General features: G+C 41.1%; 1 protein-coding gene across 1 annotated transcript in view; it reads left to right on the top strand.

Moving 5' to 3' along the window:
* The first annotated feature begins 4487 nt into the window (after positions 1–4487).
* RGS22 (regulator of G protein signaling 22) overlaps positions 4488–23372 on the top strand; it is a 120948-nt gene continuing 102063 nt past the window's right edge. Inside the window, exons 1-3 of the mRNA XM_045861259.1 lie at positions 4488–4596; positions 5131–5159; positions 15366–15428. Coding sequence (XP_045717215.1) covers positions 4572–4596; positions 5131–5159; positions 15366–15428 — 117 coding nt within the window. The 5' untranslated portion in view covers positions 4488–4571. The remainder of the gene's footprint in view (positions 4597–5130; positions 5160–15365; positions 15429–23372) is intronic.

Here is a 23372-nt window from a genome sequence, read left to right as displayed (position 1 = left end):
GGGCAAATGCTTTACTAAGGTAATAAATACAAGGAATACTATAGCTTTTAGAGTTATTGCAAGCACAAGTGTTTGAGATTTTACATAAAGTAGTAAAAGAAATAAATGATTAAACAGGTAGGATACTTGAAATTTTGCTCTTGATTGTCCAGGAGACACACACACACACACACACACACACACACACACACACACGCCAGTCTCTCCAGCAGCATTTGGGAGAACAGCTACATGAATTCCTGCAGCTTCTCACCCTAAGCAGGCTGCGTAGAGGAGCCCTAATGCAAACTAATCCTTGCAGTTCAGGTCAGCCTTTGTGACATTGGCTTTGGGGCTCATATTTGAAACTTGATCATTTTTCTTTGTCCACAGCAGCTTAATTTCTGTCTTGTTTCATGGTTATGTTGGCTTCTCATTATATCACAGGTTTAGCTGTTTTACAGGGAGACTCTCTGAGATGCTCTCTAAAGTGGCCCAAATTGAATTGCAAGTATAATACAATGTCAATATTTAAGTTAGGCCATCTCAAACACATTCTTCAAATTTACTAACAATATGTCCAGAATCAAAAGAGAATAAACAAGCATTCCATTTATGTAGATATATTCCCATTGTAAACTTTTGATTTTGAACTGCATTGGTTTTCAACAATGATATAGATTAGTTGCAGAAAAAGCCCTCTTTGGATAAACTAGCTAGTTTGGGGGGCAGAGACGAAATGAAATTAGTTTTAAAAGTAAAATCTAGTCATCAGGGAAATGCAAATAAAAACCACAAAGAGATAATCACTTCACACCCAGTAGGATGGCTATTACACAAAGTCAGGTGATAAGTGTTAGGGAGGATGTGGTGAAATCAGAACCCTCATCACTGCTGGTAGTAATATAAAATGGTTTGGCCAATTTGGAAAACAGCCTGGCAGTTCCTTAAAGAGTCAGACACAGACTTGCTAAACAATTTAAATTACCTTTTGACCCAACGATTCTACTCCTAGGTATATCCAAGAGAAATGAAAACATTATGTCCACAGAAAAAGTTGTATGTGAATGTTCATAGCAGCATGATTCATGATGGCCAAAAAATAGAAACCACCAAATGTCTAGCAACTCATGGATGGACACATTAGGGTATATCATGCAGTAGAATATTATCCAGCAATAAAAAGGATAGAAATACTACCCTGACTGGCATAGCTCAGTGGATTGAGCATGGGCTGCGAACTGAAGTGTCGCAGGTTCGATTCCCAGTCAGGGTACATGCCTGGGTTGCAGGCCATGACCCCCAGCAACCACACATTGGTGTTTCTCTCTCTCTCTCTCTCTCCCTCCCTTCCCTCTCTAAAAATAAATAAAAAAATAAAATCTTTAAAAAAAAGGAAAGAAATACTGAATCATGTCAGATCTTAAAAACATTATGTTAAGAGAAAGAAACCAACATATAGTATGCTTCCGATTATATGAAGTGTCCAGAACAGGCAAATATATAGAGACAGAAGGTAGATTAATGGTCGCTTGGGAGGGGACAATAGGAGATGATAGCTAAAGAGGTTTCTTTGAGGTGACAAAAATAGTCTGAAAGTGATTCTGGTGGTAACGGCACATCTCAGTATACTAAAAACCATTGAATTGTGCACCTTAGGTGAATTGTATGAGGTATGAATTACATTATACAATAACCCTAAAGCTGTTACAAAAAATAAAATTACCAAAACATTAAAATAGCTTCTAACTTACACTTTTGGGTTCGAATTACAGCCTTTGTAATTCTTGTGTCATTTTTTAGATCACATGAGATTATTTTTAGAGAGAAAGGCTGAGTAGCCCAGTTGTTAAAGAGCAAAGGTTTTAGATCAGACAGATCTGGGTTGACTTGTGGCTTCAACACTTTCAAGCTATTTGTCTTTGAGGAAAGTATCCCACCTTTCTGAGTCCCAGTTTCCTAAATTGTTGAGAGCAGTAATTGAGGGGTTTTGTTAGAGGACCATAGTAAGTGTGCAGTAAGTGTTAGCCACACTTAATGTTAAAGCCAACTATTGACTTCTCATTGGTATGCTTATCTAAAATGATAAATCTCTGTGAACAGAGCACAGTGCAGCATGATTGCAATGGAGAGAAGATATTTCAACAAATAACTTGCTGAGTGGTAGGCACTTAGTAGTGCTAGGGGGCGAGGTGGGGCATAAAATGAGATATATCTTCTTCGCTCTCCAGGAGTTACTGTCTGGTGGGTGGCACTGAGGTTAGAGGGTGCACCCCCCTATACAGATTATTTTAGTAGTAATATGGTTTTTAGATATAAGTTTGCACAGGAGTATACAGGAACAAGAGAAGGGAACGAACGTAACTCATGGGAAGATGTACCAGACAAGATGACACTCAAGCTGAGTATCGAAGGATGAGAAAAGTTAGGTTGGTAAAGGCCAGAAGGGCTCCCCTGGCAGCAGAACCAGCACAAGCAGACAACTGAAATGCCCATTTATATGTCAACTCTCAAATTTATATCTCCCAAATTCCAGGCTCTTCTATCAACTACAAAATCTTCACTTGGATGGCCAACAGACGTTAAAATCTCTGCGAAAAGGCAGTCTGCTTAGCTTTTCCCATCTCTGATGATGGCAACTCAATCATTCCAGCTGCTCATGCCAGAATCCTTGGAGTTATTCTCTCCTTTCTTTGTTACATCCCCATATCCAACTTGTCAGGAAATCCTCTTGGCTCTGCATTTAAAAGATATGCAGAATCTGAGTCTTTTTCAAACTCGATACTGCTTACCACCCTTGGTATGGGTCACCATCAGCTTTTGCCTGCTTCTGCTTGTGTTCATCTACATTCTCTTCCAGTACCCAGAGTGACCCTGTTCAAGTAAAAGGGAAATCAGGGTACTTCTCCGTTCAAAACTCCTATAGTTGTCATTTCACACAGGGGCCCGCAGAGCCCTTCATGGTTTGTTTCCTCCACCTCCCCTTACCTTTCTGTTCTCTTGTTCTGCTCTCCTTTCACTTCATTTGGCCTTCTGATTTTGTTTGGCCAAGGTAGTGGTTTATTTGTCTTTGCCTATGTAATATTGAAAAGGCAGGTGGTATGATTCCTTGTAATGCAAGAATCCATTGTCTTACTCCTTGCCTAAGCATTCACAGAGTGCAGGCTCCTGGCTGGCCTTGGAGAGCTCCCACACTGCAGGAGGCAAATGTGGAGCTACCGAAGCTGTCACGGAGGTCAGATTTGCATTTAAGATATCTTGCCTTCAGCCTGGAGGGCGGATTTAAGGGAACTTCACTTGGGAACAAAGGCTGGAAGACGACAATTTGGGAAGATTTTACAACAGTTTAAATGGAAGCCTGGCCCTGGCCAGGTAGTTCCGTTGGTTAGAGCATTGGCCCCACACGTTGTTAAGGTTGCCCATTCAATCTCAGTCAAGGCACAAACAAGAATCAACCAATGAATGCATAAATAAGTGGAACAACAAATCATTATCTCTCTCTCCTTTCTAAAAAAAATTACTTTAAGGTTGAATGAGTAGGACCTAGTGCTTGACTGAATGTGTGCTTTTTGCTTTGAGTCACTTGGTACCACTTAACTGAGCACCGGGCTTTTGTAGGAAGGTGTAATTTGAAGGAGTGGGGTAAGTGCAGATTTCCTTTTGGAATTTTGATTTGGAAGCAAACGGGAAAAGCCCCCACCGTAGGGTCTCCGGCTCAGGGGGAGAGGGCTGGGCTGGGAATTTGAGTTGACCATGACTTTTCTAAGTTTAAATGATAAATATTTTTCTAATTACAAGTATTTTTTCTTTTTTTTCTTTTCAAATTTCACTTTTCACTTAAACATTTTCATTGTAGGGTTTCCAGGGACATACACTACGAGCCCCTCAGTTTATTGTCCCCTCGTCAATGGCCTCCTCAGATAATTTTAAAGCTCAGCTATCCTGAAAATGCCGCCGTCCTAACCGATTGGAACAAACATATGGGGTAGATCTGGCTCCACATGTGCCCATGAATATTTAACTTTTTATACACGCATTCATACAACTGGGAAGAGCTCAGTCGATGTGTGTTGAACGTCCTCTATCACTACGAAGAAAATTCTCGAGCCCAGCTGTTCTCTTCCTTCCTCTGCCCTTCTCAGGACCAGTCTGGTGCCGGGCATCAAATTTAACGAACGGGGCGGACGGCATGCTGTGGGGGAAGCACAGGCCTGGGCCTCAGTAACGCCAGAGCCGCGCCCGTCCGCAGAGCCCCACGCGGTGGTCCCCCACCCCTCGGCCGCGAGGAGCACGGGCCGCGGCGCCCGCGCGTCCCTCGCTCGGCCGTGGGGCCCCGAAAAGCCAGTGGCGGTCCTGCCTTCGGGCGGGCGCCGCGCCCAGCCGGGGGCAGCCCGCCGGTCGGCGCCCGCATTGTCTAAGCTCCATAGCAACTCGGGCGAGGCGGGGGCCACGGCACCGGCGCAGCCCCGGCCCCCCGCGCCGCACCGCGTCGGCGGCCGCTCCCGGGAAGACTCGGCTCCGGGCGGCGCCGGCCTTCGCGGATGGGGCCCTGACGGCCCGCGCGGACGCGGGGCGAGCGCAACGGCGGCGGCATGCCGGAGCAGCGGCTCACCGCCGGTAGGTGGGGCGGGCGGGCCCGCGGCGCGGGGTCGGAGGACGGAGGACGCCGCGTCCCGACCCGATCTCGCTCCCGCTTCTGGTGTTACTGGACCCGCCCGGGCGTCCCCTCTAACAAACATTCCGCGAACCGGCCCCCCTGCCCCCCCCCCCCCACCACGGCATTTCATCGTAATTTCCACCCCTCACCCCTCACCGCGTCCCGCACTGACACTGCCTCCTTGGCACCGTGTCATTTTGACGTGCTTAATTCTCTGCTTTGCAGCTGGAATAATGGAGGCCTCTATCTGTTAAGGTTAACTCCAGGGTCACAGTGAATTAGTGACCAAGCTGGATTCCAGAGGCCTTTCCTCCCACTTCCACCTTGAATTCCAACTTAAAATTCAATCCATGTGCAGAAAATGAACAGAGGGCCAAGGTTTTACTGAGCTTGCCCGGTATAAAGCAGGGCTAGGTGCTGTCTCAAATTATTTCATTTACTTTAAAAGGAAATCAGATTTGAGTGAGATAATGTAATATTTTATCTTGTTTCAGAGCCACCAACTATTACAGAAGCAGAATTTGTAAGTACAATTTAGAAGGCTACTATTTTTTTTTCCTCTGGCATTTTAAAAATAGTTTTTTTTTATTGTATTCCCCCCCTCCCCCCATTACTGTGTATCCCCCTTACACCCTCTTCCACTTCCACCCACCCTGGTTTTGTTTTGTTTCAAATAGCAAATCATAGATGTAGAAAAAAGCTGTATATTTTCTTTTCTACTTTTTGCCAAATGAGTATAATAGAAACTTTGGCTTAGTAACAATGGTTCTGAGTTCAGGACCTTTTAATAGCCTTTTAACAGGTACATTTTCAAGAACAAGCTAATTGATTTTTATGGTGGTTGCTATTCCCTGTTAAACGTTCTTTTACATAAATGACCTCAATTAATTTCTCTAAACCCTTTACTGAAACCTATGAAGAAAGATAGGCTTTATCTCCATGGTTTTGTTGCGATGTGGCTGTGCAGTTCCTGGTTGCAGTAAACATTAATTGGTGGTATTGATTGATAGTAAGTACTCAATTTATAGTTATAATTCCTTTAAAAGTATACTAAATGTTTTTGACATCAGACTTCTGGAGAACTGAGTAGAAGTAAGTACTTGGCCCGGTAGGTTATATACATTGTTACTGAGGTGAGCACCATATTTAGGATGGGTTTTACTGTAATTCTTACTGTGTATTTAAGGGACTTGCCCATGGTTAAAAAGGTAGATTGGTAACACAGCCTAATTTCTGAACTGGATTTCAAGACTTCCAGCTACTTCTCTGAATTATTTGCTCATGTCCTCCCAACACTTATTTCTCTTGTTGGCCAATTATCTTATTTGCTTTTGGCTTTTTATTCAACAAGCATGAGTGGCTTCTATAGTCACAGTGCAGTGATTGATGCTGAGGATACGTTTTGAAGAGTTCACAGTCTAGTGGGTTCTGAGAGGAGAGGGCTAAGCTGCATCTGCTAGTACCTTCCACATTTACCCTTCCAGAACTTTAATCCACTACTAGGAGAGACAGACCAAGACAGAGGCACCAGGGGGATGCCAACAACTCCCCCACCTTCTTGTTGCCTTAATACAGCTGTGTAGTGGCAAAGTTCTTTTGGCTGCTTCCCACCCGAACTCTTCTTCATTCCAGTAGCCGGTCAGCATTTCTGGAGCCAGCTAATCTTTCCCATGCAACTCTCACATAACCAGTCTGAAGAGCCCTCAGCAACATTACACTTGAACACTTGAGCAGTCTGCTAATCTCTTCACCTCCTTGTAATGGTCTGGGAACTCACAAACAGCTTGAAGCCTCTATTAATCACTCCTCTTTCTCTTGGTTGCTTTGATCCCATTGTCTCTCAGTTCTCCCATCTCTGATTTTTATGCTCTCCTTTCTGGCTTCTCTAGTTTGCCCATGGTAGTGTTGTCCTTCAGGATTCTGTTCTACAGGCTTTCTCTGGGGGAGCTCCTCTTCTCTTGCTATAGTCTCAGCTACCCTTGTTTCACAGGGCTTCCAAATCTACACAGCTCTGGTCCAGACACCTCTTCTATGTCAGGACTCTGCACCCATTGGGTAATAGTGAATCTTCATCGTTTGGACATCCCTGCATCCCCTTGATAGTCTAACCCGAGCTTACCTCCCCCATTCTTGTTTTCTTTCTCTTTTTCTTGTTTTGGTTAATAGCGCCACTGGCCATCTAATCACCCGAGCCAGAACCTGTCTTCCCTTTTCTTCACCTCCTCCAGCAAAAGTTCCTTTCAAGGCCAGATCTTTTTCTCCATCCTCTCAGCTACTGTCTTATTTCAGGCCGTCATCCCTAGGCCTAGACTTTGGCAGTGCTACTAACTGATATCACGGCCTCCAACATTCCTTCTGCCAGCTCCAATTTTTCTTTGCCTGAAGTATAAAGTGCAAACCCCTGTGCATCAGCTGTGCCGGATGAGATTGCTTTGCGCTAACTTTAGACTTTCCTTCTCGAATCACTCCTACCCTGGCTATCAGATTGCTATAAAGTCTTTTAAAAATTACCATGTTACTCGGTTGCTCACATCTTTTATTAATCCTACTATTTATTTGAATGCTGACTAGATGCTAGTATTTAACATCAAAACAACTCTATTATATGGTTATTATCACCCACATTTCACAGATGTGGAAGTCCAAGTCACAGAGCTTAACTTGGCCTGAGGCCACATATCTGGTCACTGGCAGAGCCAGAATGTCAAAAGCCTCCCTTTAGTATTCAAGCTGTTCTATAACTTTTCAGGCTTCTTTCACCTTACCTCCCAATACTCTCTGTGTGATAAAGACAATGTTCATACTGTTTTGGGTTTATAAAGTACTTCCACATGCTTCTGCTCCAGCCAAACTACCCTGCTTGCCTCCCTGCCTTTGCTGTCAAGTTTCTCTCAGTTGCCCCCCTCCATCTATTTCACAATCGTGCACATTCTTCACCGCCCAGCTCATCTCCTCCAGGAAACCTTTCCAACCTAAACTCATCCAGACCGCCTTTGAGCTCCGTGCAGCTTGCGGGTGAGACCAGTTTGTGACCAGATCCTCGGATTCATAATGTCACCAAACATTATCTGAAGAATAAATAATTCATATGTCTTCCACACACATATATTTCCCACTGTTTTTCAAAAATTTAAAAGTATATTTTTTTTTCTCACTAATGTTCTTAGGAAAAAAAGTGTGTGGCAAAGATCTTTTGTTCCCCCAAACCCATTCTACCCATTTCTGTAATACATGCTAGACATACTGCTCCCCAGAATAAAGACTGCATGTTCTAGCTTCCCTTGCAGCTAAATGTGGTCAAGTAAACACATTTTGACAAGGGAATGTAAGCATAAGTGTTGTGTGTCCTACCTCTGGAAAGCTGACGTTTACAAAGACTAAGTAACTGACACCTGGGTTGCACAGCTAGTAACCGGTCGAGCTGTAATTAGAAGCTGGGTCATTCTAACTCGAACACACGTAAGAGTATGAAGGGAGAGAGTGTGCTCTCTTTGTTCTTCCTGCTGGCTGGAACAGGGATGTGCTCCTATAGCTGAAGCAGTCATTATGGGTCACAGGGCAGAAGTGGCATCCTGAGGACGGGGGACTTACTGGATCAGAGGAGCCTGGCCTCCCGATATTTGGGAAGCCACAGTCCCAGTCCTGAACTGCTCATGGTTTCATGAGAGAAATACACTTCCATTTTATTTAAATGGTGTTATTTTGGTTTTCCATGATTAGTAGCAGCTATACGCTAATATAAATTGCTCCTATATTCATAGGAACTTTTTTCATATTGTATCTTCTCAATCAATGGATCTGAAAAGTACAAGGCTGTTATGGACAACTGCAAAATAGTTTAACCTTTACATGGGTCTTTATGCTCAAAGGAGAACATAACTCATTTAGAGTAATAAATCATTTGTTGTAAGGAACACATAGCCTTGTATATATTTTAACTTTTTATGTCTAAATTTTGTAATTTCTTAACAAAATTATGAGCTCCTATAGGGCTGATACTGTGTCTCAGTATACCTTAACATTCTCTATAATGTGTAGCACAATGCCTACTATGAATGTGCTATTAGATGACTGACAAATTTTAGCGGATGGATATTTTAATATATAATAATTAGTGTTTGTTTCACTTAAATGTTTGCAAAGCTTCATTGCATAACATTCTGTGTTTCTTTCTTTCTTTCTTTTTTAAAAAAAGATTTTATTTATTTTTAGAGAGAGGGGAAGGGAAGGAGAAAGATGGAGAGAAACATCAATGTGTGGTTGCCTCTCATGCGCCCCCTAGTGGGGACCTGGCCTGCAACCCAGGCATGTGCCCTGACTGGGAATTGAACCAGTGACCCTTTGGTTCACAGGCTGGCACTCAACCCACTGTGCCACACCAGCTAGGGCCATATTTTGTATTTCTTAAGTACCTCTTTCTTGGTATTTTTCTACTTTAGTGTCTTTATTAACTTCATATATGATTGATTTTTTATAATTCTCCTAAGGAAAGTATATACAAAAAACCTGGTATATTCTGTTCTCTTATTAGTTTTGGGGGGGGGTATATTTTTAATTATATAAGTAATATATGAATATAAATCATTCTTGTAAATAATTCAAATAATAAGTGACAAAATGAATGCTTCTCTTCATTACATTCCTAAATCCCAGCCTTTTTGTTTTCACATTCCATAAAAACTGAAATATAAATCTATCAGAGCAAGAATGGTGGACTACAGACTGCTTAATGATACATTATATATTCAATTTTTTAAGGACCTGTCATACTGTATTCCAAAGAGGCTGTACCATTTCACATTCCCACCAGTAATGTACAAGGATTCCAGTTTCTCCATGTCCTCACCAGTACTTGTTATTTGCCATCCTAGTAGATGTGAAGTGATATCTCATTGTGGTTTTGATTTGCGTTTCTCTTATTGCTAGTGATGTCGAGCATCTTTTCATATGCTTATTTGTGTCTTCTTTGAAGAAGTGTCTATTTAAGTCTTTTGCTCATTTAAAATTTTGGGTTGTTTATGTTTTTCTTGCTGAGTTTATAGTTTGTTATATATTCTAGATATTAACCTTTATCACATATGTGATTTGCAAATTTTTTTCTCACATTCTGTAAGTTGTCTTTTTACTTCTTTAATAGGGTTGTTTGATGCACAAAGGTTTTTAATTGCCATGAAGTCTAATTTATTTTTTCTTTTGTTGCTCATGCTTTTGATGTCGTATCTAAGAATCCATCGCCAAATCCAAGATTGAGACTTATCCTTCTGTTTTCTTCTAAGTATTTTATAGGTTTAGTTCTTACATGGGTCTTTGATTCATTCTGAGTTAATTATTATAGATGGTGTAAGATAAGGGTCCAACTTCATTCTTCTGCATGCGGATATCCAGATTTCCTAGCACCATTTGTTGAAAGGGCGTTCTTTCCCTGCTGAATGGGCTTGGCACTCCTGTTGAAGATCATTTGATTGAATAGGAGTAGGTTTAGTTTTGGACTCTCTGTTCCCTTCCAGTGGGCTAGATGTCTGTTTTTATGCCAGTACCACACTGTTTTGATTACTGTAATTTTGTAGTAAGTTTTAAAATTAGGGTACATGAGTCCTTCAACTTTGTTCTTTTTCAAGATTGTTTTGGCTATTCAAGTTCCCTTGAAATTCCATATGAAATTTAGGGTATTTTTTTCTATTTCTGCAAAAAATAAAATATCATTGGAATTTTGATAGAGATTGTATTATATATATATATATATATATATATAGTTTTGGGTAGTATTGTCATTTTAACAATATTGTCTTCCAGTCCATGAACATGATATTTCTTTCTTTCTATTTTCTCTGATTTCTTTCAGCAATCTTGTATAGTTTTCAGTATATGCAAGTCTTTGCATCCTTGGTTAAGTAATTCTTTTTGGTTCTGTATTAAATGGAATTATTTTCTTAATTTCCTTTTTGGATGTACATAACTTTTTTTAGTAAGCAATTAAAAACTGGTGTTCATCATTATTGATGTTTTATTATTATTTTTCATTCCATGAACACAGTTCTAAACAAAATGTAAATCTCTCCTTGTCTTGTAGTTACTTGTGTGCATGGCTCTTCTCTCCCTACACACTGTAAGTTCCAGCTGAAGAAGGCTGGGACCTACAGGGCGCCCCCTGGAAAGGCGCTGCTGTTTGCTTTCCTGTGCTGCTGCAGCTGAACGAAACTAAACGATGCCCCAGACAAGGACTCTTATTATTGCTGCTGATATTGTCAATGTATGTAACTTTGCTACTGTGGCTTTCTGCAGCTGCTTTGTAAGAACTGTACATAAATACATAATATTTAATATCAGATGTAATGCATGAGGTGACTTTATGCAATTCCTAATCAGGATTTTTAAATGGTGGTCTTTTAAAATCCTTGAATAGCCTCTGTTGATGAGAAATTGTGTCATTCAATAGGTATTCAAATTTTTTAGACTATTTTTACAACCATCTAAGAGTTAAAATTCAAACTTCTAAGAGTTAAAATAAAAATTTAACAGCTCTTCCTTTTTTCATGACAAATGTGTTAACATTTCTTAGGATAAACAAATAGAATTAAAAATCAGTAAGATGTTTCATATCAAATATTTCAAAATAATGATGAAACTCTTATTGAGACACATATATATATCAAGCCATGACCTTATAACTAGCTTGGAAACTACTATAAGGATCCATCAGTTGCCAGCAGACAGAAATATGTGATGTATGTAAATGCAATGATTTGGGGTCACTGTCTGTATGTAGCCTTCCAGGATCCCTGCTTCCCCCTTTCCTCCCAGCTGTCAGCACCTTCGGCTGTGTCCGGTCTTCTTGGACACCTCGGATGGAAACTCCTCCAGTGGTTCCATGGGGCAGTGGTATGTTCTGCAGCCAGCCAACACATCCATGTCCAGGGGCTTGAGCAACTCCCTGGCTGTGCTCAGTCTCTGACCGAGGAGCAGTGGGTGTGGGATGTAGCTCATAAATCATCATCTCTAGGAGAGGGAGTTGGATCTGAGGAGTCCCAGCCAAGGTTGCTCACAACTGAAGATTGCCACCCGGGGAACTGTGGCCCTCTGTGTGGAGCCTGGTTGCCTTGGGGGCCGGAGGGGTCCACTTTGAAATGATCCATTGAATTCCACGGTCTGCACGCCACTGCGTGCCACTGTACCCCTGGTGGGAGCTCTGGTCTAGTGATTGGTTTGTTTGGAGGGAGAAATGAAAGAGTTTTTAATATATTAGGAAGAAGCAAAAATAGGTATAATTGTGGAAATATGGTCTATCCCATCTCCTGACTGATGATAGCATTCCCAACCTAAAATGCAACAATTTGGTGTTCTACACTGGGCATTAGATGAGTGCCTTTGGTTTAATATGCGAATAGCATGAAAGGAAGTGAAAATTTGGATTGTTTTCCTACTTTTGCCATTAGCTGACTGTGATCACCTTTACTTGTTTTGCTTTTATAGAATTTCAAGTTATTTGAAATACATTTGAATGCCATTTCCCTCATTTGCTGGTCCTTCCTACCAGATAATGTCTTTCCTCCTTTGAGAGAAAATGGTTTATATTGTACTTTTCTTATGGTGTTTATTATGTTCTTTTTGAACTATGGTTTTTGTCTGTATTTATCTTATTTACTCTTTCTTGTTTGTAAAGGTCTTTTTTGTATATCTTTTTTTACAGTTGTGAAGTAATTGTAGTTTATCTGGTTTTAAGGTGCAGCAAAATAACTTTTTAAGCAAAAGAAAATTTACCTATCATAATTAACAAACATATATGAACTATTTTGCTTGACCCCCTTTCAGGAAGAATTTTGAGAAGTTTGGACTAAAAACGGAAAAGCTGACTTCACTTTCACAGATGGCACACCTGTAATACATGAACGAGCAGGTTTCAAGAGTGTATTCAGTTCTGAAGAAACGTTTCTACCTTCCATTGCATCATTCAGCAGAGAATCTGGGTTGCAAATTTTGCAGTCAGGTTCATGGAATGATGTAATGGAGGAATTGATTGTAACTCAGTTTTCTTCTTGATTGTGCCATTAACCATCACCAGTTTATTGGTTATTTGAAAGATATGAAACCCGAATATGGAGACTTCTTTCATTTTAATATGACTTGTGTGACTGGATTGTGGAAACTTACTGAGAGTCACTGAGCTGCCTCTTCAGATCAAGGCATTAAAAAACCATTTTTTAAAAATTAAAGGCTTTGAGAATAAAGGCTTTGTCAGATCCTCATTGCTTCACGAGACCGTTTGTTGTTAATGTGACACAGTGCCTGGCCGCACTGCACTAGCGGACCCGGTAGTGGGAGAAGAGGCTCCTTTACTTAGGGAAGTGCAGGCCTTCAGGTTAAAGTGTAACAAGGCAACGGAGCAGATGGTGCTAGCAGACTGCATGCACTTCCTTTGCTATCTGACCTGCTACCAGCAGAAGCAGTGATGTTGAATATTGGTAGAAATTAAGATGTAATTACAGAAAAGAAACACAGATTTTGATGCATTCGAATAATACTTTAAGTGTCCATGGGTGAAAGTGCAAACCTGAGGATGTGACTCAATGCCAGGGACACGTTCCAGCAGCGGGTTCAGTGTCACGGGCACCCCAGGGAGCTAGAGGCGAACTGCTCACCAAGGGCCTGGTTAGGGCAGCACTGCTTGGAGAGTCTGCAAACTGTTGCCGCCTGAGACTCTTTTCAGTCCATGTCAAGAAGAATTCAGAAATTGAGAGGGGACATTTAGAACTTTACTGTAACTTGACCGAGTATGTTTATAATGATTGAATTTAATTTTAATTTTTATTTATTTTTTGAATTTAATTTTTAAAGTGGGCTTGTATTATGTATATATTTTATTTCATTTTCTAGTCAATCACTCTTACTGTGCTTTACAAAAGCTATCTGAAATGGATTAGGGACAGAACAAAACGGGTACTTCATCACAGACAGTTTGGAAAGTGTTGAGTTAACATCTCTTAGAAGTGTGAGCCATCTGGAAATGAATACATGAATCTGAGGATTATCTGGAAATTTTTGGCAATGTGGCTGGCCAAATTCTAGGCAATAATTAGCTCTACCTGACTCTATGAAATACACATTCTCTTTTATAGCTAACTAATCCACTGCCATTATAAATGAAAAGTGCTCACCCTTCCCATCTGCGGATTTTTGGTCATGAGCCCAGCAGTGCAGAACTTGGCCACCCTCATGGTAGCACAATGCTACCTAAGAGATCCAAAAATATTTATTGCATCCAATCGATTTCTCCTAAGAGTTAGCAGAAACTACGTAGTTCACTAAATAAAGTCTGGAAAATTAAAGGAACTTGGAAAGGTAAAATTTGAAAGGTTATTAGCCTCCCAGCTGCCACCAAATGTCATCTGCCTTGTCCTGCTCTGGTAGATCTCTGCCAGTCAGAACTTGGAGAATGTGTTGGGAAGGCACCACTCCGAAGGTGGGAGGTTTATGAGATCCTAAGTTTGTTGTTATTTTAATCCATTCAGATTTTTAGTAAGTTCCTTGGTATAAATCCTGTAAGTGATTGTTACTCTATCTCGACACTATGATCATTGGAAGAAATTACCCTGGAAATCAACTTTCCAAAGTAGGTGTTAATATTACTATAGTGTCTTCCTTATACGTTTATACTGTACTTCAACACAGTTTTAAAAACTTGGCCGGTACAAAAAGAAAATAAGCAGCCATATGGAAATAATAGCATTGTGTCATATTGTCAACTTTCATGTTGGATTTGTGAAATTGAAATATAATTATGAATAACAAAATAAACACATGTACTATACAACACAGTATGCCATGTTGTGCTTTTGACACAATGGAAACAATTACTAATAAAATAAGGTGTTTTATTTGGAAGAGAGCATTTGTTCTTGGCAGGAGCTCTCCAATTTTGCCTGCTTTAAATATGACCTGGTTGGGGGATGAAATAGTTATGGAAAAAATGTACACAATCTTTATTCTTTGAACGTGTGCACTGTCGGAGTTTCTTCATGCAGAAGTTAAGCAGGGCCCGGATTACTAGATCTGTGTCTGTTTCTTTTTTTTCTTTTTTTTTTTAAGATTTTATTTATTTATTTTTAGAGAGGGAAGGGAGGGAGAAAGAGAGAGAGAGAGAGAGAAATATCAACGTGCAGTTGCTGGGGGCCATGGCCTGCAACCCAGGCATGTAGCCTGACTGGAAATCGAACCTGCGATGCTTTGGTTCGCAGCCCGAGCTCAATCCACTGTCCGTTTCTGAGGAGGAAGCTGTGGAATATTTGCTTCATTTAGTTGATCATTTTCACTAGGCAATTTAAGAAATTTACATTCTGAATTTCATTTTAACCCCAATCACTGGTTCTGTCTTTATTGCTCTGCCTTTACTTTTATCAAATATATATATTTTAATAAGTCTGTGGGAAATTTACCATGTACAGCATTTTTTATTGGTTGATGTTTCATTTTGAAGTGTGCTGTGATTTTCACACGTTGTTTTCCAGCTAAGTACAGGGGCCAGTCTTTTAAGGGTATGCTGCACTCGATTTTCCAATTTTTTCCTTCCAGAGATTGTAGCACTGCTCTCTGCTTATAGTGAGGATTCAGTGTTGACTGACTGAAAAAGAGTTGACGATCTACATATAATCTATTGGTAGCAGAATTAGAGAATAGTATTGGCATGTTTGAAAACAGCATAAGCATAATATGGTGTTTTTATGTTTTTTTGCAGGAGAATTCTTTGGCAACAGATAATTTCCTCGTGGAGTACTTTAATGAATTTCTAAGTCTTCCAGTGAGTGTGTTGTTATATTCTATTGACTACGTTATCAAAGCAAAGTGTTGTAATCCCTGGGTTATCTTGTAAGACATTTATCAGGAGTAATATTTGTAAAAATATTAATTAAAGCATTTAGATAAGATTTATATTTTTTATAGTTAATAATTTGGGTGTGAATCATATTTAGGAATTATTTTTATTGAAGAAAGCTGGAATTTTTCAAAAGTGTTCTGTACAAAATCTGATAGTTATATTTGGCACCGTCTTAGCGTTTGAACAGAGGAGATAAGGATAGAATCCCAAAGCACTATAAGAAACTACATTTCTTGCCCCTAGGCAATTATTGTCCTCCTCTTGGACAGATAGTAAAGCATAATTTGTGTCTAGGGCAACTAGAGTTTTATATCAATAGTAAATAAGACATTGGAAGATGCTGAATAATTGATTTTCAGACTTAGCAGTGATTGACAGGGTAAGCATTGAAGCATTTGGGGAAAGTGAAATGGGGGTGGGTGTATAAAAACTCATATATTGTGTGTATAGTTAATCAGAAATATCAGACAAAAGAAAGAAAAGGCTTCCATTATTGTTATGAAAACACAAAAACCTTTTTCATTAAAATATTTACAAGGCAAAATTTAGAATATAGAAAGTCACAAGTAATTTTAAAAGTAGTGGGCCATAAAATGTGAAATCTCTTAAAACCTAACCACTGAAAATGCCTTTTGGAGGGAAAGCATTACATGTACTTTCTTACCTGGGTCAGTTTTTGCTAGATGTGTGTATGTATCTACGCATGCAGGTTGGTTTATTGCATGAAGTCTTTTTCCCAGAAGAATTTGTTCTTCCACCTCCTTTTGGCATAGTTAGGTCCCTGAGACCACTGTGAGGGTTAGGTGGAGACACCAAGCCGCCCTCTCCCTTCCCAGCCACGGGCCTGGGCAATGTCACAGGAGACCTTCCGGGTTCTGGTCTGGCCTGACTCTTCAGCTTCCGTTGTCCGATTGTGTGATACAAAAAGCCCAGCAGAGTCACAACATTGTCATAAGTTTGCTCCTCCAGATTCTGTAGTCTTTCCTCTGGACTCTTGCATTCTCTTTCTTCCACCGCAAAAATCTTTTTGTGAAATGTTAAAAAGGAAAACTTCTATTTCAGACTGATGTCAGTTTCTCACGGTTTACATGCTGTGAGCCCAGCTCTTCCACTTGTGTCTGTTGTGATCTTAGTCACATTCCTTAATTAATTTTTTTGATTTCTTTCTCTATGAAAACAATATAACTATCTTACATTTTGTTATGAGATGAGGTAATATTGATGAAGTGCCTGGCCCAGAGTTAGTGCTTCTCTTTCCTTTTCCTTCACTATCTAACAGAGGTGTGCAAACTTTTGGTGTCCCTGGGACACACTGGAAGAAGACTTGTCTTGGGCCACACATTAAATACACAAACACTAGCCACAACGGATGAGCAAATGAAACATATTTAAGTAAATTTACGATTTTGTGTTGGACCACATTCATAGCCATCCTGGGCTGCATGTGGCCCTTGGGCCTCGGGTCGGACACCTTATTCTAGACCGTCTCATCTTCTATTCCTAAAACGTAAGTGACAGTCACTCTTTAATTAGATTGGCGGACCATCATTAATCTAGACGATCATCTTCTGTGCCACCCAAATTTGTCATTGGCTTTGAGTTTTAAAAATTGTTTTCAACAGAGACTCGAATGAAATATTGCATGTGAACCAGTGTTTTCCAGTTTTAGGTCGCTGAGTTAGTAAATGACAGTGTCCACCCAGAGCCATGTGGCTCAAAAACTTGCCCTACTGTAATGACTACAGAACTGGCAGCAGAGGAATAAACTAATAGTTGGGGTAACAGAATCTGGTCTCATTTTTATCACGGTCATCTGAAATGGGTTAAAACAAACAAAGCTAATGTGTTTTTAGGGTGCGTTAATAAAAGTATAGTTAAGATCAAGAAAAACATTAGTCTGGAGCACAGACGGCACTCAAATAAATGTTTTTTTGAGTTGGATATAACTGTCAGATGACATTTGGAATATTGTGTTCCATCCTTGGTGCCATATATTAAGAGTGCTCTGCCAGACGGGACTCGGGGGGACTCGGCTGATGGATGCTCTGGAAACCACGTCCGGTGAGGAAGGGCTGAAAGAAGTGTGAGCACTGAACCTGGCTGAAGAGTGGGTAGAGGAATTGGAATGGGGCAGCTCTTCCCAAAAATATGAAGATGAGATTGAGGAAGAGGAGTTAACATATTCTATGAAGCTGGAGGGCAGAACCAGGGCCACTGGCATTTATAAGGACATTGATTTTTACCCACTAGAAGAAAGACGTTTAACGTTTGTTTCATGGCAGTAGGATGGGTTGGCTTGTGAAGCAGCAAACTCCCTGTGATTGGAGAGTGTCAGGTGTAGGTTAGGAAACCATTTTGGGGAATATTTCGTAGGGCATATTGGTATTGGGTGGCAGATTAGACTTTTCCAACAAAAGAAAATGTGATTAATTCCTTTTCTTTATTTTATCTCAGGAAATACGTTGTAAATATCCTGGGACCAGGGATAGGTCCCTTTTTTTCCAAATCTCCCGAAGCTTCTTAAGGATGATTATGTTTTCATTTCTCCATCTTCCATGGAAGATCCCTGAAATAAATGCATAAGCCTTCTACTGTTCTATTCTTCTGCCTCCCCACCTCCAACACCCTCCCCCGCAAACCCTCCACAGTCTAAATCTGAGAATGTAGATAGAGACTCTAACATGCTCAATCCGAAAGGGCCTTGGGTCGTCTATATTTCTGATACTTCTGTAGTGACATGCCCAAGGTCCCATAACTGGTTTGTGGCATAAATGGGCCTAGAAATCAGGCTTTCTGGCTCCTACACTATTTCTTTCCATTACAACATTACACCCTTGGGACACACTGTAAGACCCAGAAATTGATGGCTGGTAGCCTGCCTCCGTGTTATTTTTTGATGAGGGGAATCCAGGACAGTTGCTGCTATTATAAATAATTATGACACTTTCCAAATCCCAGCTTTCATAACTTCAGTCCGTTTGTTCTGGTGCCAGGTTCACATTCAGCTATTGTTTTCATGTGGTGTCTGGGAGGTTTCTTGCTGTCAACTCTTTATGGGCAAGTGTTTGCTTATTAAGTTTTCTTCTGTGCTATAGTGTGAAAACATTTTTTTCCCCTTTGGTTTTATTTTGTGTGTTTTATGCTCAGTGACTGTTGTGGGCTTGAGTAGAGGAGCCCACATACAGATTTAGGTTGGTCCTCTGTGGGTGGTTCAGAATGTTTGTGACATTTATGGTTTGCAGAAGCTGAAGGGTGGCCTGTTCTGTGCCCTCCTCGCAAGGATAGGTATGTCATGTGTTTGCCAGACCGTGCTTAGCTATGTGCCTTTGGAATTTTACCATAACTTCTTTTTTTGGATGGATTCTCCACACTTTTTTAAAAAATCTGTAAACTATTATAATTTCTTGCAGCTTTATGAAGGAGTTCTGTGTTAGATGGATTGTTCGGTAAGGGGTAAGAGAGAGAGAGAGAGAAGGGTTGTGAGTTTGGAGAAGGAGTGGGGTGAAAGGGGATGAAGGGCGTGGGTCATCGCCCACCACGATGCGAATACTCAGAGACTGGTCTTTAAAGGTGTTGATGGAGCTCTAGGTATATACCTATGGGCGATAAGCCTTATAGCTCAAACATGAAACACTCAAATTAGCTTATGTGGCTCATTTTATTAACTAAGGGTATTTTCTGTATTTTCTGTGCATTTTATGTGGCACATTATTCCTTTCGTCCCATTGGTGAATGGTCCAGTAAATAGTTTATGGTTAGACATCTAAAATAACAATAAAATTTAGATTAAAAGAAGTCATTATTAGTAACTGACTTAGTATATTCAAGTGTTCAGATGTTTCTTATTCACTGACTAGGATGCATGTTTAAAACATAGATTTTGGAGCTCAATTAGTAGAGAACAGAGTTGGACCAGAGATGAACATGCATTAAATTAACCCAGTCATTAGTTTTTAATTTAAATACTGTTCAGCTAAATAATTTGGCACCCTGTAAGTTTCAGTGGTGCTGGGCTGGCACTTGAAGCACGTCACTAATTATTCACAGGGTTTTCCCCCCTCCTCTTTTCAAAGAAATGTGGAACCAGCAATTTATTGTGGTAAAAAATATTTCCTTGCACTTGCTTTTTCTGTGAAAATATTTTTCACACACGGATGACTGGTACTACAAAGTTAGCTTTCAGCACCTTCAGGTCAATTCGTTTTGGAACATTGAGAAAACGATACCCTTGAAATAAGAAAAGTAAGTAAGGGAAAGAGCTGTCTGAAAAAGCTCGTGGAGGGTTGGCTTTGGGGCTCCAACTGAAGATTTTTCCCGTTACATGATTAAAAGCTGAGCGTTCTCTGAATTAGCCTACACAGATTTCTTACGTCATTCATTTCTACCTCCCCCGCATTACGTGTCATTTATTGTCACATACTAAACTAATTTGGGGAGTTTTGTAGATAAACTTAGAAATGGTGAAAACAAAGAACTAAATGTGTGAGAGAGATTCTTTTTAAGCAGCAACAGGATTTTGCGTAATAATGAAAGACCAGGGTCTTTCTCCTCGTGTAAGATTTAGATGGCCACCCCTCCCCCCATACATGAATGCACATGAGGGCAGCACAAAGTGACAGATGCAGTGGAGGCTTTGGCGTTTGTCTTAACCTGGATTGCATCTATCCCCAGCTAAAAACTCTTCAGTGGCTCCCCATCATTCTAAAGCAATGATTCTCAAACTTGAGCGCGCATCAGAATTCCTGAGGGCTTGTTAAACACAGAACATTGGGTCCCACCCCCAGAGTTTCTCCCATAGGGAGAGACCCGAGAATTCACATTTCTCCAGGTTTCCAGATGCTACTGATGCTGCTGGTCCAGGTGCCGCACTCCAAGAACCACTGATTTGAGAGAGTAAGCAGAGAATTACAGCACATAACAAAAAGTCCTTGATGAATGCGTCCCCTTCCTTTCTCTCCAGGCTTGTGTTCTGTTATTCTCCCTTTGGATATGAAGCTCCAGCAATGTCAGACTGCTTGCAGTTCATCAAAGGTGCTCTATACTTTTGTGCCCTCCCGTCTTGATGTATTTGCTATTTCTTCGGCTGAATTCCCCTCTTTCCCTTATCTACCAGGCGAGAATGCCTGTCCATTCTTCAAGACCCAACTTCCTCTTATAAACTCCTTATTTCCAGAAGATAGTTAATGAATCCTTTTGTGTCATCACTCCATTTTGTGCACACTTCTACTGAGGCTGTTATGTGTTAAGGTGGAGTGGCAATATACATGCATTACCTTTCAAAATGAATTATCTGTGCTCTGCAGAAGGAGCGGAACGGAGGTGGTATAGAGGGTGAAGATGATTTTGTCTGTTGTAGCAACCTGTGTACACAAATATACCGATCCATGCATTCCTGGGGAAGGTGTGAGGTGGAAGACCAGAGTCTGTCATTCCCTCGGTGGGTCTCATCCTTCGTGCCTCTCACAGTGCAGTCATCTTATGTGGAGGGTGATTCTAGGATTAAAAAATGCTTATTTTTGTATAACATGAGTATAATGTGAGCTTTAAGCAGGAGCCAACATTTTATGGGTCCCTAACTGAAGAATCAGTGACCCATTACAATACCAGTGGAAAAACTGTGGTCAAGCTCTTGAAAGACAGGACAATGTTGTACTTTATGGCTGTTTCTAAGGGGTACTTTTTACTGAATATGCTTTCACTTAATGTGCTGGCTGCAGAATCCATTTCCCTCCTGGGTGAGTGTTTACTGTCTCTGTGAATCACATGTCTTTCTTCTGTTAGATTAGCATACTTTGAGGCCCGATCCATGCCTCATACATTTGAGTTGGGGCTTTATGGAGGACGATCTGGATTGGCTCACTAAATGTAGCAATACATCATCATCTGTCACGATTTCTCATTGAATAAGGATTCAGTACATACTTATTGAAGAAATTAATGAACTAACAAAGGAACAGTGGAATTGGGCAGTCTTATTAGGGACCAGAAGAGATTTTTTTTTTTTCCTGGGGAGGCAATCACTGGCTGATTGGGTGTCAAACATAAAAGGCATCATGGGTTTATTTTGTTAAATGAGAAATCTCAGAAAAGTGAAGTAATTTGCCCAACATTTCTTCCATTTAATCATTTTGTGCATCCTTTTCTAGATAGATTCTACCTTAGCCAAATCCCTTTTAAAGTACAATAACTAAACTAGATATAATATTCTAGGATTACTGTGATCTTTGTGGAAAGATTTCCTCACCTCCAGGCCAAGGTCAGCCCCCACCTGTGTTTTGCCCAGAGCCACCCTGCCTAAGCTATAAAGCAATCTGAGATGGCTGCTGCTTGTGCTGGGTTTGGAGATTCCCAGGTGAAGCCAAGCTGTGAATCTAGGCTGGCTGCTACTAGTGCTGCACCTCAGGCCACTTAGCTAGAGGTAAGGGGTCTGGAGGCTCACTGAGGCCAGGCTGTTGCTTCTGTGAAAGAATTTAGGAAGTTGTGAGACCAGCCATTCATAAGGAAAAACCATTGTTAACAGCTGTAAATTGGGTGGGATGGAGCCTCAGGGAATCACCAGTGTGGGGGCAAACAGTGTTAGCCAGGTTGATGGAGTCTCAGATATGGCACCTGCCTGCCAGCTCCGTGGCTCTGTGAGGGGAGGGTTCAGAAAAGGGACAATGGCCTCTGCCCACCATCCTGTCTGGGAGACAGCTGTCTCCCAGCTCTTGCCTTATGCCAAGAACTTCAGTTTCTCCCCATATGCTACTGGTGCCTTTGAGTTGCTACCCCAGTGCTGGAGCTCAGAGGGAGTGAGTCTGAGTAAGCCCGTGCATGGATTCTGTAAGAGGAACTACTTGGGACTGTAGAGGTTTCTTCCACCAACTCAATACCCACTGGTTTTTGCAGCCGGAAGTTGTGGGGACTTATCTTTTGGGCACTGGAACCCTGGTCTGGGGGTCCTGGTGTGGGGCTAGGACTCCTTGCTCCCGAGGCAAGCTACATTTTACCTATGGTGCCATCTTGACTGGAAGTTGCAGTTTTGCTTTGTAAGTTGAAAATAAAAGTAATTGCTAACTATCCGACTTAACACCTGCCTTGGCCCCTATGTGTGAAGAGGACAGTGACCCATCCAGAGAGTTAATAACTACTGCACTAAACCTGGTCACAGTAGCTGTAGCTCTGAGGGCACAGCCAGCTTCCCCAGAGCCTGGTGACGGCTCTGCCTGGGGCGTGGGAGCAGTCTGTCTCACCAGCTCAGGAGCTGGCAAGCAAAACTCCAGACTGCTACTAGGAGAGCCTTCCTAAAACACAAATCAGTCTAAGTGACTACTCCATAAATGACATGCAGAGCCTTCCATGATCTGGTCCTGTTTTCCTCATCTATGTCCAGTCTTCTCTGTTTCTTAAACTCTGCCACCTATAAAATGTTCTAGTTCTATTCCGATGGCACTGAACTGCTTGAAATTACCCACGTGCACCATGCTGCTCCATGCCTCTGTGCCTTTACTGGTAAAACCAGAACACAGGCTTTGGGATCAAAACACCTTGGTTTGTGAGTCCCAGCTCCACTAACTTCATGGGGTTATGCTTAGCACAGTCCCGGCATGGAGAAGATGGTCAGTATATGCTAGTTGCTAGTTTTATCATTTGCGAGGCAATATAATAAAGAGGGGGAAACATGCTTTCTTTGGGACCAGACAGACTTGTTTCTATAACCTGGATCCTAAAATTGGCTACTGAGGGTCTCAGAGTGTCACAGTTTTCTTTTTTAACTCGAGCATTTTTTACTTGATTAACAGGAAATATTTTATTTGTCCATAGGACTAATTGGTATTCTTTGCTTTGGATTATCACAGCTTTGTGTTCCTCTGGCTGCCAGGTGTG

Source organism: Phyllostomus hastatus, unplaced genomic scaffold (assembly GCF_019186645.2).
Source record: "Phyllostomus hastatus isolate PE091 unplaced genomic scaffold, TTU_PhHast_1.1 phas_scaffold_21, whole genome shotgun sequence".
NCBI lineage: Eukaryota > Metazoa > Chordata > Mammalia > Chiroptera > Phyllostomidae > Phyllostomus > Phyllostomus hastatus.
This window is presented reverse-complemented; position numbering and strand designations above follow the sequence as displayed.